General features: G+C 53.8%; 5 protein-coding genes across 5 annotated transcripts; 2 read left to right on the top strand and 3 right to left on the bottom strand.

Moving 5' to 3' along the window:
- Positions 1-1,950: 1,950 nt before the first annotated feature.
- Positions 1,951-5,183, bottom strand: CLAFUR5_05703 (uncharacterized protein; the record flags this gene model as incomplete). Its single annotated transcript, XM_047904851.1, has 16 exons — positions 1,951-2,220; positions 2,300-2,538; positions 2,593-2,680; positions 2,726-2,772; positions 2,824-2,898; positions 2,948-2,981; positions 3,038-3,106; positions 3,155-3,229; positions 3,280-3,326; positions 3,377-3,453; positions 3,506-3,580; positions 3,637-3,812; positions 3,861-4,187; positions 4,241-4,290; positions 4,340-4,408; positions 4,457-5,183. The coding sequence occupies 16 exons, from the start codon at positions 5,181-5,183 to the stop codon at positions 1,951-1,953; spliced, it is 2,445 nt and encodes an 814-aa protein (XP_047761618.1).
- A 2,856-nt stretch (positions 5,184-8,039) lies between these two features.
- On the bottom strand, positions 8,040-9,476 carry CLAFUR5_05702 (Nuclear distribution protein PAC1; the record flags this gene model as incomplete). The annotated part of the gene is made up of 2 exons (XM_047904850.1): positions 8,040-9,381; positions 9,439-9,476. The coding sequence occupies 2 exons, from the start codon at positions 9,474-9,476 to the stop codon at positions 8,040-8,042; spliced, it is 1,380 nt and encodes a 459-aa protein (XP_047761617.1).
- A 1,034-nt stretch (positions 9,477-10,510) lies between these two features.
- On the top strand, positions 10,511-13,215 carry CLAFUR5_05701 (Spindle pole body component alp14; the record flags this gene model as incomplete). Its single annotated transcript, XM_047904849.1, has 2 exons — positions 10,511-13,129; positions 13,186-13,215. The coding sequence occupies 2 exons, from the start codon at positions 10,511-10,513 to the stop codon at positions 13,213-13,215; spliced, it is 2,649 nt and encodes an 882-aa protein (XP_047761620.1).
- Positions 13,216-14,325: 1,110 nt separating this feature from the next.
- On the top strand, positions 14,326-16,159 carry CLAFUR5_05700 (uncharacterized protein; the record flags this gene model as incomplete). The annotated part of the gene is made up of 6 exons (XM_047904848.1): positions 14,326-14,410; positions 14,469-14,944; positions 14,995-15,380; positions 15,429-15,704; positions 15,756-15,861; positions 15,917-16,159. 6 exons carry the CDS (start codon positions 14,326-14,328, stop codon positions 16,157-16,159), a joined length of 1,572 nt encoding a protein of 523 aa, XP_047761619.1.
- A 137-nt stretch (positions 16,160-16,296) lies between these two features.
- On the bottom strand, positions 16,297-17,879 carry CLAFUR5_05699 (Cytochrome P450 monooxygenase cypX; the record flags this gene model as incomplete). The annotated part of the gene is made up of 3 exons (XM_047904847.1): positions 16,297-16,576; positions 16,629-17,764; positions 17,814-17,879. 3 exons carry the CDS (start codon positions 17,877-17,879, stop codon positions 16,297-16,299), a joined length of 1,482 nt encoding a protein of 493 aa, XP_047762733.1.
- Positions 17,880-18,362: the final 483 nt, after the last annotated feature.

Here is an 18,362-nt window from a genome sequence, read left to right as displayed (position 1 = left end):
TCCTGTCGCGCAGATCGTGCGACGCCCAGCAACGCATCGCATCGCATCGCCGCCACGCTCACATCACCCAGTATATCACATCCACGGTCGCGCCTGCCCGTCCAACACAGAAACAGCGGCTGTGCGAATGGCAAGACCCTGGTCTCGGCTGATCAGCTGTGGCGGGCTCGAGCGAGTCGCGCTTGCCCCGCTTCAGATCGCCAGCCACAGCAAAAGTCAGTCCGGACTTCCTCCTCTCTGCCAGGTGCCAGCGGTGAGCGTTTCAACCCTTCTAAGAGCATGCCGAAGCCACTTCGAGCGGCAAGAGTAGGAAGCTACCTACGACGCTGCAAAGCCTCCTGCACGCAGGGTTCCTATAATCTTGCAATGCCGTCCGCATCGGGCGCCGTGAGCCATGGATGTTCCATAGCCGCCCACCTTGGCCTGGCCAAGGACGCACTACAGCTCCCGACACGCGTGCAGCCAACCATTCTCGACACCTGCTCGCCGACAAAGCCGTCCACTGATGGCCCTGATCCGCCTTGCACCACGCAAGAACCTGTCTCGAGCTCACGTTCCCGCCGTGGACTCGATCCAACAAAGCTTCACGCAGAGCTTGCTGCGTGCTCGCGCAAGGGGATCCACGATGTCAGCAGCGTATATGGTGCCACAGACGCACGAGGTGCATGTCCCTCACCCACTGATATTGCAGCTCACCAAGCCGAGCGCCTGAAACGATAGAGCGCAAGGTAGACCTGTTGCCCACGTGATACTGAGCAGCCTTCGGAACCACGACATAGCAAGTACTGAATGTACTACCTCGACTACCCATCGGCAACACACCAGAGCACTGGACTTGGTCGTTGACTGCAGCTGTCGTACCTTGCTTCTGCGTCGGGCGCTAGGGCCATGACGTGAGAAAGCGCTTGGCTGTACGACTCGGCCACGCCAGACGCTGAATACAGTAAGTCTCACTTCCCTCCTACCGGTCTTCCAACAGCCACACGAATGGCCTGGCACGGTTACGCAGCGTCTCTCAGCATTACGCGTGCGTGCTCGCAGCATCTGACGGTGAGACGGGTACTCGCGTCGCACAGCCTCTCAACCAGATCAGGTATGGTATTGCGAAGAACAGACATCGCATCGGCTGAACACAGCTCAACAAGCAACAACTCCAAGACTCCATGGAGAACCGATACTGGCCGACAAACTCTCCCCACGCAAAATGCAGGATTCATCTCCGAGTTCCATGCACGTTCGTGATGTGCTGGCAATATGCACGTGATCGGAGTGACGCTCCGCCGCGTCAGATGCAGTCTGACATTGGTCCGAATAGTGCACGTGAATGCCCTCTGGGTACGTAAATCAGTATACGTACTTCAGTGGATGCACTCATCATGCTTGACCTGCGTCCAGAGTGCTCGTGCAGCTTGACAACCAGGAACCTATTGCTCGTACACCCGTCATGGGAGACAGATCTTCGATGCTTGACAGACGTGGCGCCGAGGAGTGGCGAACGGGACGGTCGACTTCCTTGATGTCAGTACACGTGATGCGTGATACCAGGTGAGAAGTACTCGAAATATTCCGGATGCATAGCGACGATGCTGTCGAGATACTTTATCTCTGTGTCTTGGTCTGCAGCGGGAAGTACAGCATCGTCTGTATCAAGAACGAGCTTTAGAAAAAGAACGTTACTGTGAGTAAAGCAGAACAACGCCCGAGGTCATCGTGCGTCCGAGGCAAGATGAACCACTTCACTTCATTACCTGGGCACTTCTCTGACAAGACAGCTGCTTCTCGATTCATGGTCTGTCAAGCTATCGTCACTTTCTGTACAGGTCAGTTAGATATTACACCACCAGCGGCTCTCCCATTTTCAATGTCCAATGATCGTGAATAAGGTAACAATGCTCCTGAACTATCACTTCCAGGCTTTCCATTTCGATGGGCCTTGAATTATGCCGCAGCTCACCAGCCATCATCGGTCCCGTAGCCTTTTGGTGACCCGGAACCCGAGGTCTGTTTAGGAGCTTCGCCATAGCCCTTGGGGCCTTCGGTCAGACCGTGGCCATATCCATTGGGTACATGGGCGTGGCTGACGTCTCCGTAGCTCTTTGGACTCTCGCCGCCAGTGGTGCAGACTGCATTGGATGTGATCGTCGCTGTCTCGAATACCGTCACTGTCGTGGCGCCGAAGCTGTGTGGATGCTCAGGAGCCTTTTCTGTGACGGTGTGATACTGCTGTACATCAGTCATGTACATAGCTTGGGCTCGGGCTGTGCCAGATGTATGATGATGGATCATCCTGCAAGCTTACCTCGGTGACGCCTTTGCCTGGCGATGTCTTCCACTCTGTAACGGTATGCTTGCCTCCTGGAATGCTGATGGTCTTTGGTGGTGCTGTGTAGCTAGACGTGACCGTAATCGTGTGGTGCTGCTCTTTCGTAACCGGATGGTCTGGACTACACGAGGCTGATTCAGTAAGGGTAATGGTCGTGGGGTGGTACTTCGTGATCTGAGCAGTGGCAGTCAAGTTGTTCCACTCGAAAGCAGTGGCTGCGATCGTTAGCTCATCCCAAAAATCCTTCATCAAGCATGGCAGTTGCCTACCAGTTTTGTAGTGAGTTTTGCCCGGCGCAATCGAGACCTCAGTCACGGTCACATCCTGGGTCTCCACGGCAGTGTATGTAGACGGCGCCTGTATAAGTCAGCAACGCCGGGAGAGCAGCCAGAGCAGACATACCAAGGTCTTGGTCAAACACTCCGTGACAGCGCGGGTATAAGTCTCAGCTGTAAGATATCAATATAGTAGACACGGAAGGCGTTGAATCATGAACATACTCTCTTCTTCCGTGACTGTCGAAGGAGCCAATGTCTTCATTGAATACTCTGTGACGACAGTAGACTTCGTCTCAGCTGAGAAGAGTTAGACATATGCTTCATCACTGGAGAACCGAGTCCTCACTCTTGCAAGATGTAACCGTGGAGGGTGCCAGTGTCTATGACCAGTCAGGTCAGCATCCACAATATTGCTCATCGGGATCGTTCAACGCACTTTGGTAGTCCATTGCACAATTGGCTCCGTGTAGGTCTTCACCGATGTCTTTGTGATCGTGGCGGGAGCCTTCTCTCAGTGAGCAAGGGTCAGAACGAATGAGCTTTTTAAACGAACCAGAGTCTTCGTGATCGTTTCGTGGACGGGCTTAGTGTACGTCTCCACCGCGGTCTGTGTGATCGTCGATGGAGCCTGTGTCAGGTCAGCAAGGGTTACTACCTCGTGAAGAAGGTCCAACGAACCCGAGTCTTTGTGATCGTTGCGTAGATTGCCTTGGTGTACGTTTCAACTTCACAGGATTAGCAATGTAACGGCACAGACCGCACGAGACAACAGTACCTTCTGTGCTTGTGTACGTCGCGGGGGCAAGAGTCTTGGTAGTCGTGGAGTACACGGGCTTGGTGAGGACTTCGTAGCTAGAGTAAGAGTATCAGCATTTGCCGCCAGCCACGTGTACCTACGGCTTACATCGTGCAGATCGAAACCTGGGCCGGGAGTGTAGAGGTCTCTTTGACAGTGGATGTGTATGGCGCGGCGGTGGATCTGGTGACATCAGAATCAGCCCATCACAAGACACACGAACATGGCATTGTACTCACGTAATCGTTGTAGTATAGTCTTGGCTGATGGTCTCAGTCTTCTCGACAGTTTGTGCAGGCTGGAAGTATGTGCTAGTGATGGTCGCGGCAGGCAGGTATCGTGTCGCGGTCTCGACTTCAACGCTGCGCTCTGTCTTGTACTCTGTGACCGTGGCAGGCGCCAAGACTGAAGTTACCTGGCAGAGTGGTCAGAGAAGTAGCCTATCCAAAGGGGATTTACGTACCGTAGTCGTGTATTCGCTCGTGAATGACTTGGTCACATAGCAGGTCTCGGCAGGAATCGTAGAAGTGATGACAACAGTCTGTGGAGGACCCGCCGACACTGTGGCGACTGACACAACTGTTGATACGTATTGAGCTGTTACAGTTGCGAGTTGGACGATAGTGCTAGCAGGCAACGTCACTGTTTCGACAACCGTCTTTGGTGGCCCAGCAGGCAAAGTTGAGTACTCGGTCTTCGTGATCGCCGGCTGAGTGTACTCCTTCACAATAGTCGTTGGCGCCTGGATCAGGGTAGAGGTTGTCGTCCATGCTACTTTGACGGTCTTGGTCTACGCGAGACATTAGTCGGAGCTCAGTCAGTAACAAACAGCCGGCAACGTGCCTCATATTCAGTCGTGGCCGGCACTTTCTTGTATTCAGTGACCGTGGTACCTAAACAATGTCACACGGATGGTCTACTGTTCTCGCGTGAGTAGCTTACCTGGGGCCGTCCACACCTTTGTTTCCGTCACATCAACAGTGGATGTCTTGTACTCTGTCAATATGGTTCCTATCATACATCAGCGACTCAGTCTCCGATGCACTCTACATCACTTACCTGGTGCAGTGATGACTGATGTAGCTGTTGCCGTCTTTGTGTTGTATACTGTGGAGTACTCGACATCGGTTGCATATGCAACAGAAACCTTCGTCGGGCCGTGAATGGTGCTGTACTCCGTAGCATACCGTGTGGGACCTTGGACTGTGCTGTAAGCCGTGCTGTATTGCGTTGGTCCTTGGACAGTATGGTTCTTAACAATGTACGATGTGTGAACATTGTTCTTCTCGACAGTAGTAGTATAAACAGATCCTTTCTGAGTGATGGTTGCCAACGCTGTGATGGTAGCAGTAGTCACAGGACCCTCCTTGCAGTCCGTGACAGTCAGCGTCGAGGCCTTTTGATGCTTGGTCACGATTTGTTGACTCCCCGAAATTGTGGCGTAAGAGACTTCGGTCACCGTCACTGCGGCGCAGCTCGAGGAATGTCCATACTCAGGAACGCTATGAGGTACTTCGGGAGCCCAAGACGAAGCTGGCTTCCCGTAGCTGGGCGTGCTTTTCGGAATCTCTGCGGACCATTTTGACGGGGAATGATCGTACGCTGGAGGCCCTTGAGGTGCATCAGGAGAGCTGGAATGTCCATTTGGGCCGACTAGGAATGCAGGCGAGTCGTCGCCGTAGCCTTTCGGCGTCTCGTCCTTGCCACGCTTCTGGTGGCGATCCCATGGAGAAGCGAAGGCGGAGGCGGAGCACAGGGCTGCCACAAGGAGTCGAAGTTTGGCCATGGTAAGAAGCGAGTTTCCAATAAAGTAGGTATCTACGAATGCCTAGTAAGTAGAGCTCACTCACTGGGCGAAGCAATGCGTAGCTAAGCGAATGTGATAGTCCAAAAGACTAGTGTGAGCTGCTAACAAGCCCGGTCGGCGGACAGTGTGGGCAAGTCTGCCTTTGTACTTACTTCTGGACTTACATATACGGTGGCTGTTGCTCACTGTGCAGCAGGCTGGTATGCCGCTGCTGGGTTGCTTCGGTCGCCCGTTGTGGATCACATGTGCGTACAGGTAGCTCCAAGGTGCCTGTTCGTGCGGAACACGAAGTCGTTTGGTAGTATATGAAGCTCATCGTCCTAAAGTAGGCATTGAGCGGGGGCCGTGTATAGAGACAAAAGTAAGACCTGTTCCTGCAGCGTAACCCCAACGGCGCTCGACAATGGCAGGCGAAGTGACCTAGCAGGTCAGCACGTTGAACAGGAAGCATAGATGTGGTTGAGGTGATGCAGAGTCATGTTTTTCCATGCGGTACAGCACGATGATCTAGCCATCTTATTTGGCATAGTAACAGGACCTCGTGCGGAGAGCAGTAAAACCATGCAGCGCCATGCGGTGAACATGCAGTACTTCTCGTTGCATGCATATTGAGACCGTTCGCTGAGTGGCCAGCGGCATATCGATGTGGACTGCCGCTCATGGCCTTCAGAACATCGCGGTGCGGGGCTCGTCGAAGAGATGGATGCTTAAGCGATAGGGTGATGTTTGTAGTCTAACGGAGGAAGAGTACAGTAGGCAGTCGTACAGAGGTGTCGCTCAGATTGGGTTCGGCGGACCCGCGGAAGTGTCCCTCTCGGTCCGCTTCCCGAAGTCGCGCCTTCCACGACTCTCTGTTCCGAACACAACGGCAATCTTGCTTTCCGTTTGTCGTCAACGTGAACACAGCATCGTTGCCATCTCATTCTCACCGTCCTCCATGTACTTCTGCCCACCTGGCGACACGTGTAGCTTCGCACGGTGGGGCCTGTGACGACGAGATGTGCCACGAACGCCTCGTGAGCGCCATTCAGCCAGACAGGAGCCATACCGGAAGATGTGACAGTCGACGAGCCTGTAGCCAGGCCTTTGACTTCCGAATGGTAACCTTTCGAGTGAAGACAGCTTGTCAGCGCAGTCTGTCAGGATCCTCGGGTGGAAGTAAGCATGCTATATCGTGCCCGTACGGCCAGCCCCCGGTTCGGCCTTGACGCTTTTCCTTGAGTATCATTGCACTAAGCTGGTATTCGCGGCACTTTGAGCTTGAACGTCGTGTCTTCGATAACTGCAGGCACGAGGGGTCGTCATACACCCCACCCGCCGACCCATCACGAAGCGAGCTGTACACAGACAGCTTGTGCACCTTGTTGTAGGCAATATGGTTTCCTGCACCAGCTGCAAGCATTACACTACCCCAACGACTTGCGGCTGCAGACATCACGACCAAAACATGTTGCCAAGCTCTTTTAGGAGTCGGGCATTGTATTTTTATTGGCTGTATTCTAATTACCACTAGTTCCCGGCCGCAGTAAGGCGGGATGGATCTCTCGATTCGAGAATCACAAGACATTGGCGATCCTCTCCACTGTACCACATTCAGAGTTTGGGTCCAAGGGGGAACTTGCCGCTCTGTTGAAAACAGCAATGCCGATGTTCGACACAGCAGTACACACGATTCCATTCGACGGTGAATATGGCTAGACGTCGTCTCGCTCTCCTCACAAAACAATATGTCACAGCTTAGAAGATCGATAGTGTCCTACTACCGCGTCGCCTCCACAAGATTCGCCTCGAAAACAGCATCAATAAACGGCACATTGGCACCCGCTACCCAGTCGGCTCAGGGACAAACTGTCCACCGCCTTCAACTCTCCCACTCACCACTGTACATGATGGCGTACGCGGTTTTGTGAATTGATGCTCAAGCGTAGATCTGGCCGGTGCTGGATGAACAGGAACCTGACGGGCTACGTAAGGGCACGAGGCCGGCGCTGTGGGTGATCGTTAGTGTGGGTGGTGTGATGGAATTGTGATGGGTGGTCTGGAGACCTGCCTTGTATCCCCTTTTTGTCGACCGCGGGAAATGGAACACAGCAGTCTACGACGTATGGGTATGGCTGCCATTTCAGCAAGAGGGCACCTTCGGCATTATCCGGGACAGTTTCGGAGAAGCACACAACGGCATCGTGACCAATATTGGCTCGTCGATCAAGAGGTACTACGAGCGCCGTTGCGGTTAATGAGAAAATCACGAGGCTGAAGGATCTCATATGACCGCGTTGAGGTTGGAGGAAGTGGGTCGGGCAAGTTGACACGCCCTCTCCGAGTTTGGGGTGACGACGGGTGACGGTTCATCAAACCTGATTGGCCTGTAGGACATCGCTTCAAGCTGATGGGAAGCCAACTGTGATGTACGAAACAGTATGGCCGATTGCCTCATCTTGAGCACCATATCAGGCATACGCAATCCGTCACCATGGTCGTGCTGAGTCTCGGTCACGGCATTGGCTACACGAGATGCGAATCGATGCGATACTGCAGACTCTCAAGTGTGCTCACTTGTCTTGCAGCACATGTGGTCAAGAAACCTTGTGGGGCTCGGCGAGAGGTTCATTCGCTTGGCAAAGTCCATATCACTACCCTTGTTTCGCGCGTAAAGGTGGGCATCATCCTGCATTGGTCGGCGCAATTGCCAGGCACGGGAGGCTACGTATCTTACGCTGCAACGATCCAGCTTGCGGAGTATGAGCTACTGATTGGCACATTCATGGTCTTGTTCTTCAGCAATGCGGCCGCGCGCTTGCGTCAGCTATGACCTCCATCTCCTGACGCTCACGCCTAGGCGCTGAAGACCCTCACATTGAGGTCCACACTTCCGCACGCTATCAAGCACCGGATCTGTTCCTTCGCTGCATCGTCTTTGCTCGTTCCGTTGGTGATCCCGTTGGTGTCAGCCGCGGGCTCTTTGTATAAGCTCGGCGCCCATCTCAGACAGCTCACAAAGTGATCCGCAGCTTCTACTACTCTGACGCACTTTCCTTCTTGCGCCAAGTCCCAACATCTTAGTGTTTTATCATCGCTGCAGCTCAGCAGATACTTGCCGCCGGGATGAAAAACCAGACTCCGGATCCAGTTGTCATGGCCAGTCAATGTCTTGATGCAGATACCGTTCGAGGCGTGAATCTTGATCAGCTTATCTCTTCCTCCAGTGGCGAAGTACTCGTTGCTGCTGCTGGCTGGTGGTGGCTTCTTCAGCCCTGCCAACGAAGCTAGGTGTTGATACGCTGCTGGTGGCGCGAAAGCCGTGCATTCGACAACATGCTCGTGTGCCATGAATGTCTGCTTTTGCGCATTCGAATCTGGTTGCGACAGGTCCCACATTCGCGCTGATTGATCGGATGAGGTTGACACGAGCCATCTGCCGTCCATTGTCAGGGCAAGCGACCGCACCCAGTCTCCATGGCCTCGTAACGTTCGCAAGCAGTATCCTGTGGTGACATCCCATATTCGTATGCTCTTATCTCTACTCGCGCTTGCTAGCAGATTCCCACTCAAAGGTGCGCCAGCTGCGCCGCTCGGTATGAAGCGCACACAGCTGACACTGTGGTCATGTCCGGGCAGTGTCCGAATATTCTTATACTCCTCTGCCGGGTCCCAAAGCTTAATGGTCAGATCGGAGCTGCAGCTGGCCAAAAGTGTGTTACCTCTTGGTCCGCCGAAGTCAACGTCAAGCACGGCTTTCGTGTGACTTTTGAGTGTCCGTTCTAGCTCGCCCAGTTCATAATCCCAGATCTTGATTGTGCAATCCTCGCTGCCTGAGGCCAAGCTGGAGAAGAGCGGGTGGAAGGCCACCGACGTGATAGGCTGTCGATGCGACTGAAGGGTATGCCGTGCCGGTGCTCGAGGCAGCCAAGTCGTAGGGTCGTGGTTCTTTCTCGCTGCTAGTGAGGATGGAGTCGCATTATCTAGCTCAGTCTGCAACTGCTGCGACTTGGCCTCCAGGTCCATAATCTTCTTCTGCAACCGAACCACGCTCGTCCATTTCTTCTCGATGAGTCCTTCATACTTCTTTGCAGTCGCGGCGTCGAAGTCGCTTTCGGGGAGGTTCAAGTCGTCGCGCAATACCTGCGCGCTATTTGCGTGGCCGGTTGATAGCAGGTAGGCGATAAGGGACTTGTGGCTGTCAGCTTGCGATCAGCGGTGAAACAATGGCCGGAAGCAAAAGGGGGTAGCGTACAGCTCTTCAGCTTGTCGTGAGGTCAGCAGGGCGCTCATTATTGCTGATGTGGCCGGGCCATCCACTGCTGGAGTGCGAGACGATGTCGTATGCCGTTTATGGTCCAAGGAATGTTCGAGGGTGATGTTTGAGACGGTGGGCGCACTCGAACGTTTGGCGGGAAGTGGACAGGACTTCAAAACAGCAAGAGCTGAGCAGTGGCTGGGCAACTGTATAGCAGGAGAAGTGGCGCTGTGGTGTATGGTAGGGCTATATGGGGTGAAGTCGGTCGTGGTGTTGATTCACTGGAACTGTCGCAACTCACATGCGCAGCCAGCACAAAACATCCAGTCGCGCTAGAGGCGGGGCATGTTGGCCCGTGCAACACAATATTGTACCTGCATGACCACGAGCACTTTATGAGTCTCTGATCATTCTCGCAGTTGCACTGTGACGAGAGTGTCGATGATGTGGTGATGCCATGAATTCTACTCAGACTGCCTGTAGCCTTCGAATGTCTGTGACTGGAAACAACCTTGACGACAAGTAACGAATATGAAAGCCCGGTCAGTTTCCAATATCTTGCAGAGTACGCGGCGAAAAGACGGCATCATGCACCATATAGAGTGACGATGCAGAGCGTTTGTAGTCGCGCAGATGTATCAACGTATCTTGCCGTCCGCCATGTCCGTGTGTGAAGCAGTGAACAGAAACAACTTCAACAACAAGACCCCTGCAGCCCGTTGCCATGCCGCGGATCTTGGCAAGCTGCGCCGATCGTGGGGCTGTTTACATCTCGCGACTACTGCTGCAGGAGAACATGACATTCATCCCCCATATGCACGACTCCTGTACGTATTCACGATAGGAGCGCATTCCGATCACGACAATCACGACAGACCGAGGCCACCGGAGCGCTGCCGCTGACTAGCATCACGAGCCCAAACAAAAACAATTGGGCATCACCGATCAACTAGCCGACCACAGAAATATCGAAACACACGACATCGCAGATCGCTTACTCGAACAACATACCTACCTAACAGCCTCCCCAAGGACGACTACGCGGCTATACCGATCCCGATTGCTGGCCATGTCGGACGATCCGGAGGAGTGGGCCAAGTTGCCCCTTGCAGAACAATTCGCGCACAAGAACTGGAAGGCGCGGAAAGGTGGTTACGAGACAGCAGCAAACCAATTCAAGACAGCGCAACCGACAGACACGATCGTCAAGGACTTTGTGTACGACAGTCAGCTATGGAAAGGCGCAGTGGGAGACTCGAACGTCGCAGCGCAACAGGAGGCGCTCAACGCATACAATGCTTTCCTCGATGCGGCAGGCACAGAAGGAGCGCGGAGGACACGAGGAGTCACTGTCGGGCCAGTGGTGGAGAAAGGATTGACTGGACGACCCGCCGCAAAAGCCTCAGCACAAGAAGCACTACTTCTGCTGATTGAACTGGACAAGGCAGATCCCGTCATAGAGGAGCTGCTGGGGTACTTCTCACACAAACTGCCTAAGATCATCGCTGCGACACTCGAAGCACTAGCCGGTATCGTGCGCGCATATGGCATGAAGATCGTCGAGCCAAAGCCGATACTAAAACTCCTACCCAAGATCTATGGACACGCCGACAAGAATGTTCGAGCGCAGGGACAGAATCTCACTGTAGAGATGTACAGGTGGCTGAGGGAAGCAATGAAGCCCCTGTTCTGGAACGAATTGAAGGAGGTGCAACAGAAGGACTTGGACAAGCTGTTCGAGCCGGTGAAAGCGGAACCTACACCAAAGCAGGAGCGTCTACTACGATCGCAGCAAGCCGCGAAAGAGCAGGAAGAGGCAGCTGGTGGCGGTAACGAAGAGGCGGAAGAAGAGGGCGACGAAGGTGGGGAGATCGATCTGGAGCCAGAATTCGAGGCTGTGGATGTGCTCGCAAAGGTGCCGAAAGACTTCAACGATCGACTCGCCAGCACAAAGTGGAAGGACAGGAAAGAGGCACTTGACGAGACATTCACAGCAGTAAACGTGCCTGCGATACAGCCGGGTTCCTTTGACGACATCATCCGAGGTTGTGCAAAGAGCATGAAGGACGCCAATATTGCCGTGGTCACAATTGCCGCAAATGTGGTCGAATGTCTAGCAAAAGGCTTGCGGAAGGACTTCTCCAAGTATCGAAGCTCGATTCTAGCTTCAATGCTGGAGCGATTCAAGGAGAAGAAGGCATCTGTGACGGATGCTATTGGCGCTGCCTGCGACGCCGTCTTCTCTGCCACTAGCCTGGGCGACGTGCAAGCAGATGTGTTGGAGGCACTGAAGAGCAAGAACCCTCAGGTCAAGGAGAATACTGCCAAGTTTCTGACTCGAGCCCTGAGAACTACACGAGAAGCGCCCACCATCGAGCAGACGAAAGAGATCTGTGAAGGCGCCAAGAAGCTCCTCACCGAAAGCGCCGCGCCACTACGAGATGCCGGGAGTGAAGTAATGGGCGTGTTGTGGAAGATCATGGGCGACCGGAACATGTTGGCACACTTTGAAGGACTCGACGATATTCGAAAGAACAAGATCAAGGAGGTTTCGGATGCTGCGGAGGTCAAAGCGAAGTGGAAGCCGAAAGCTGCGGCGCCTCCACCAAAAGCCGCTGCGCCAGCTGGAAGAAAGCCTGCTCTCGGCACGAAGCGACCTGCTGCGAAGAAGGCTGCGCCGCCAAAGTCAGCATCTCCGCCACTTGATGAAGATGCACCAGCGTTACAGCCAAGACCAACAACCAGACCTGGCGCCAAACCGGGTGGTCTTAAGCCACCTGGTGGCCTCAAAGCCCCGGGAAGTGGACTTGCAAGACCTGGGATGGGCCTGAAAGCACCATCAGCAGGAGCAGCATCACCGAAGCGTCAAGCACCCGTTGCCGATGACCCTCCGCCACCATCAACACCCAAACCAAGTGCTGGTGCGGGTAGGGGTCTGGCAGGACGGCCACTTGGCAAGCCAGCCCTCGCGCCCACGTCACCTTCCGCTGCGCCGCGAGCAGATCCAGCTAGCAGTGCACTCAGCGCTATTGAGCGACAGGAGCTTTCTGATCTGCGAGCGGAAGTCGATCTTGCGCGACAGCAGGCGTCAGATCTTCGCACTGACAAGCTCAGGCTTACGTCACAAGTTGCAGAACTGCAAGTACAGAACGCACAACTGATCGAAGACCACACCCGCGATGTGCTCCAAATCAAGGCAAAGGAAACTCAGCTCGTGCGTGCCCGCTCGGACGCTGAATCAGCAGAAGACCGCGCCAATTCCCTTAGCAAGGAAATCGACAGACTGAAGCGGGAGATCTCTCGGCTGGGTAGGAATCAGGCTGGTAGAGACAGCCCGATCGACAGCGCGCCGACTTCTCCACGTCCAGCATACGGCAGCAGCAGAAGCTTCAATGTGCCGTCAGCACGAGGCTACGGTAACATCGATGGCTATAGTGACGGTAAGGAGAACCAGTTCCATGATACTAACGGAAAGCTAAGAGGTGGTTATGCAGATGCTCGAGACCGTGCGCTGAGCGGTACCAGTCGACATTCGAGACCGGAGAGCAACGGCAATGGGTCTGGGCGTGCGACGCCTAGTGATGATCGACAGTCAAACCTGGATAGAAGTCAGGGTGAGGGAGTTGAGAGTTGGCGGAGGGCGGCGGAGGTCACGCAGAATTTGAAGGCGAGGATTGAGATGATGAAGGTGAGAATAAACTGCACTGACGGTGTTTTGCGACATCGATACTGACTTCTTGGCAGGCCAGACAGAACATTGGTCGTGGCCAATGATCGTTTGCACTTCCTGTCGACAACGGGGAGTGTCTGCTTGATGGTATGATACACGAACTGAACGAGGCAATGTCGTGGCATTCGTGGTTGGGTTCAGCGTGCATTTGCAGGCGTTCGGCGAGTGGAAATCGGCATTTGGGCTGATGGATGGGGTTTCGTTCGATACCATTTCACTACCTTTGCTTGACCGACAGCAGTACACAGCGTATAGCTTCTGTTGATATCATGGTGTCCTTTCCAGTCGTGGTCCCTGAGACTTCACCTCTTGCTGACCATAGCTAACTTCGTCCCGTCTGCTAGGCCGGTGATGGATGGTTTCACAGCAACATCCAAGATACGGGCTCTTGAGACCAGGCAACGACTTCCACGGACCAGAATCGTCGCGCTCACGGGTGTCACCACCGACCAGGCCAAGAGACAAGCTTTCGACGTGGGCGTCGATGAGTATTATGCGAAACCAGTTCGCATGAAGGAGCTCAGAGAATTAGTCGACAGAACACAACAGGGCGGCGTGGGCGGGCAGTCGTGGAGAGGTCCTAGCTAGGACCGGGACCAGGGCCACCGACACGAACCAAATCGGAGCCATGAGTTCTAGCTGGTTTCGTGGATGAAGGTACGGTATGAAGATATGGAACTACCGCATCTCCGACTCGTGCGGTCAATCGGCATTACCAGAGGACAGTAGTAGATAACAGAGTTCAACCACCAGGTTTGAGACCTGCTGTCATTGGCAGGCCGCCAAACGTGACTTAGGGCATCGGCTACGAATCTGCCGAAAGTGCTTCCCTTGAAGTTCCAGAAGCTTGCATGACTTTCGACTTGAGACAGAACACGCGGCCTCCTCACCAATGACGACCAGTGATATTCGCCTCTCATATGGACCTTCTCCCCAAAGTGGCTGGCGATTGCTTCGCTCAGGATGCTTCAGGTGGATGTGGGGCAAGCCTCCCGCCCATGGGGTATAATGCACCAGTGGAGGCACTACGGGGTCGGGCAGGGACATTCGTTGAGCATTGATATATACGAACGATGTCGCCGCACGCTTCGGTCGATCCATCTATCTCGCCACTTGTCTCGTTTTGAATTCATCCATCGCTTTGCTGTCTAATCATGTCTGGGAACTGGAGTCATGCATTCTCCTTGTCGAAGCAGCAGGTGAAAGAGGCCGAACCGCCTGGTACTGTTGTGTTGATTGGTATGATTACTGCTCAAGGTGTCTTTCGTCAAGAAGACGAGCTGACTGAAGCGACCAGAGCACGAGAACCACGACCACATTCACCGCTCTCCCACCCCATCGCGAAGCGCTGCCGATCCGTTGAACTGGCCACAATGGCGAAAATGGACCATCTTGATGATCATGTCCTTCTACTGTGGTGGTGCCAACTTCGCGACTGCGGCTGTCGCTCCTGCACTCCAGCTTTTGCAGTTTCAAATGTTGCCGCCGCAGCCTTTGGGGACGCTGTCCCATCTTGTGGCGGTTTGTGTGTTGCTCATCGGTGTTTCGAACATCATCTGGGTGCCTTTGGCGAACACGTTTGGACGAAGGCCTATACTGATCATTGCGATGCTGATTGGTGTGCTGGCGAGTGTGTGGTGTGGACTGGCAACGTCTTTTGATAGTTTGTTGGCTGCTAGGGCGATTCAGGGCTTTGGGTTTGGACCTGCGGATAGTTTGGCTGCGAGTGTTATCGGAGAAATCTTTTTCGTGCATGAGCGTGGTCGGGCTATGGTGAGGAACTTTGACTTTATCTGCAGCTTTACTTTGGCTGATCATGACAGGCCATCTACACTATCTTCCTGGCTGGAGGTAGCTTCGTAGGCGGACTGGGCGGAGGCTACATCGCTGGCATCCAGGGTTATAAATACATTTTCTGGATATCCGCCGCCATAATGGGTGCCATCTTCCTGCTGAATCTACTCCTAGTACCGGAGACGAGCTTCGATCGACATGCACAGTTCCTGCGAGAGGGTGGTTCTATCGATGGCTCGATCAGCGACGAGAAGGCGAAGGTTGAGATGATCGAAAGAGCATTGCCAGCACAGAGCGAGACATTCACCTTTGCCCAGAGCCTCAAGGTTGGCGTATATCGAGGCCATTTGCTGAGGAATTTTGTGGCTCCGTGGTTGACTCTCGCATTTCCTGGCACATGGGTCGTAATGTTGCAGTAAGTCTCGTGCACATGATTCCAGTAGCGGTCGCTGACGTCTTGTAGCTACGGCGGGCTTCTCGGTGGTCTCGTCACCATCTCGATCATCGGACCTCAATTTGTCGCCATGCCACCGTATCTCTGGGGCAACAACGCCGGTCTCATCAACGTTGGTGGTCTTATAGGCTGTGCTCTGGGCGGCATGTTCAATTTCGTGGTCATCGATCGTGTTATGAAGCGTCAGGCGAAGAAGGAGAGCCATGGTCTCGCTGAGCCAGAGATTCGTCTACCGATGATGTTTCCAGCACTTTTCCTCGCGACGACGGGCATGTGGACGTTTGGGTGAGCAAATGATCATTCGATGGTGTCTCAATCTTCGCTGATATTTGACAGGTTCAGTGCAGCACATCCATCACCCCATGCTTGGGCAGGTCTGTGCGTTGGATACGCGATGGTCGGCATGGGTATCACGCAGATCCCAAGTGTCGGCTTCAATTATGTATGTTGTGTCTGTTGCTCCTCGAGCCTTAACATCATGCTGACTTGCCTTATAGCTAATTGATGCCTACCGTCCTCTTGCGGCAGACTGCTTCGTGATGACCACGATTGCAAGAGCAGTCGTCTCTTTCGCTTGGACGTTCTTCGTCGGCGACTGGGTACAAAGTGCAGGCCCTGCCTTGCCGTTCGGCATCTTTGGCATGATCATGGGAATCTTCTCCTTGTTGACCATCCCACTTTGGCTCTATGGCAAGCGCATGCGAATCGCCACTGCCGGTTTCCTTCCCAAAGATGAATAGGTCCTGTCTCACGAACTAGATATGCCAGCTTATTATTTTCAATGTGGATTCAATGACATTAGATCGCTTCGACCATGTGGTTGCAATCTCTGGCAGGACGCTGACCAATCATGCAGTTAAGCTGTCGATATTTTCCGCTACTTCTGTGTTTCAAGTACGACTTCGCATCTGTGCGACTGTGGGGCTATCAAAAAGAAGTTTTCCATGTGCATGCTTTCTTCGGTCGTCGAGGAAGCCAGGCTGCTGCCAGGGCATCTGCGGAAGAACTCAGCCGCTCCGAGGCGTAGTTCTGAGTATGCAATGTGCGATCCAAGGCAGCTTCTCGAGCCAGAGCCAAACGGTGAGAAGACTGCCCTCGCAGCACTCGAGACATGTTCGTTGTCCTTGCTGTCAGGGAGCCATCGAGATGGATTGAAGCTGATGCGAGAGTCAGAGCCACGATGATGTCGACGTCCTTGGAAAGACTCACCTTTCTGGGTTCGGAAAAAGAGATGGATCTCTGTGCATGCTGTATGCATGTGTAGAGACGATAGCCCCTTGAGGCAGATAGTATCCGCCCATGTCGGCGCCCCCAGGCGGTACGGTTCTTGGAAGTGCTCCAGGCGCAGCCCCGTACAGTCTCAAGGTCTCTTCGATCGCAGCGTTGAGCAGCGGCAACCGTTCGACATCCTGCTCCTGGAAGTTCAAAGGCAGACTGCTCACCTCCTCTTCAATCTTCTTGCGCAGCTCAGGTCTTGCTAAGATGGCCCAGGTCAAATATGTCAAACTGACCGCGGTAGTGTCCGTGCCAGCAACGAATAATCCCATCGCCTCACTCTCGACCGTGCGGTCATCTAGTGCCTCTCCCTTCTCAGATTCTGCTAGAATATTTGCGAAGATGTTCTTGCTCACACCTGAAGCCCGCATGTTGCGCACCGCAGTCACGGCATAGCTGTCCAGGGTCTCATTGGTACAGAAGAGCTCTTTCGTGGCCTGAAAGGGTAGCATCTTGCCAATCGTACGCACGATAGGTACCTCAACGCCGATGCCACCGCCTTTGAGTGCACTAGTCAATGTCTTGATAAACTCGTTTGTCTCACCACGCTCGATTACTTGAAACGACTCGCCGAACATGAGATGCGCACTGACACCGGATGCCATCAATGTCCACCGCTTCATGACGTCTACAGATCCGTGAGTTCTTGCCGCTTCGTTGAGCATCTGCGTCACGACCAAAGCAATCTTTTCCTTGATCGCTGGCTCCCAGTTCTGGCGGATGTTTGACTTGCTGAAACCACGAGCGAAAAGACGTCGACGTGCGGCGTGGTCTTTGGCATCGCTCATATCGAACAGGCAGGGTCGAGGCATTACAGTCAATGCCTTGTACCAGCCACTTTTCTCAAAGCCAGAGTTGATACCATGGATCTGTTTGAAGCCCTTTGGATCGTTTACTGCGATTTCTTCTGGGCTGATTCGAACGTAGGGTCCATATCGTTCATGTAAACTCTGAATGTAATGGATGCGAGACCCGGTGATGACCGCGAGCTTCAAAGGCAGGTTGGTGAACTTGGCAAGCCATGGTCCAGGCACTTTGTTTAAAGGACTCCTCAGAGCTCGAGCGAGTTTCTAAGACATCAGCGACTTGTCGATTGCAGACTGCTGCGAAGGGGCGTACCAGGATTGCGCTAGCTACTGCCAAAAGAGCTAGCAGACCGAGCAGGTTCGCAGAAGTGAGGGCCATGTTTCAAGTAACCGATTGTTTGTTGGCAAGTCATCTGGACGTCAGCATCGATAGGTGCATTGCGCAAAGGCTCAGCATTTGTAGACATTGTCTCGAGTTCGGAACACGATTGCTGCTACAGCCGAGATGTGCAACGCTAGTGTTGTGGCGTCTGGAGTGCCTTTCGGCCATCATTGTTAGCGGCATGCTGAAGGCGGATCGCAACACTGTATTCAGTGGTGCACAGTCAACAGTAGTGTCTCTTGAAAGACGAGTTGCAGTCCAGCCATATCATCGAATGGCGCCCGCATCCGACATCCGGACCCCGTCGTCCACACGGGAAGCACATGTCCACCGGAACACGTGCAAGCCAAGATACGGATATATCATACCTGCGTATGTGCTCGACATGATGACAGCTGGGGTGCCTATAGAGCGCGAGGTGACACTGGGCCTGGTGTCGAAACGCAACAATGTATTGTCATTAGTGCGGCGGTTTCAATT

This window comes from Fulvia fulva, chromosome 5, assembly GCF_020509005.1.
Source record: "Fulvia fulva chromosome 5, complete sequence".
NCBI lineage: Eukaryota > Fungi > Ascomycota > Dothideomycetes > Mycosphaerellales > Mycosphaerellaceae > Fulvia > Fulvia fulva.
This window is presented reverse-complemented; position numbering and strand designations above follow the sequence as displayed.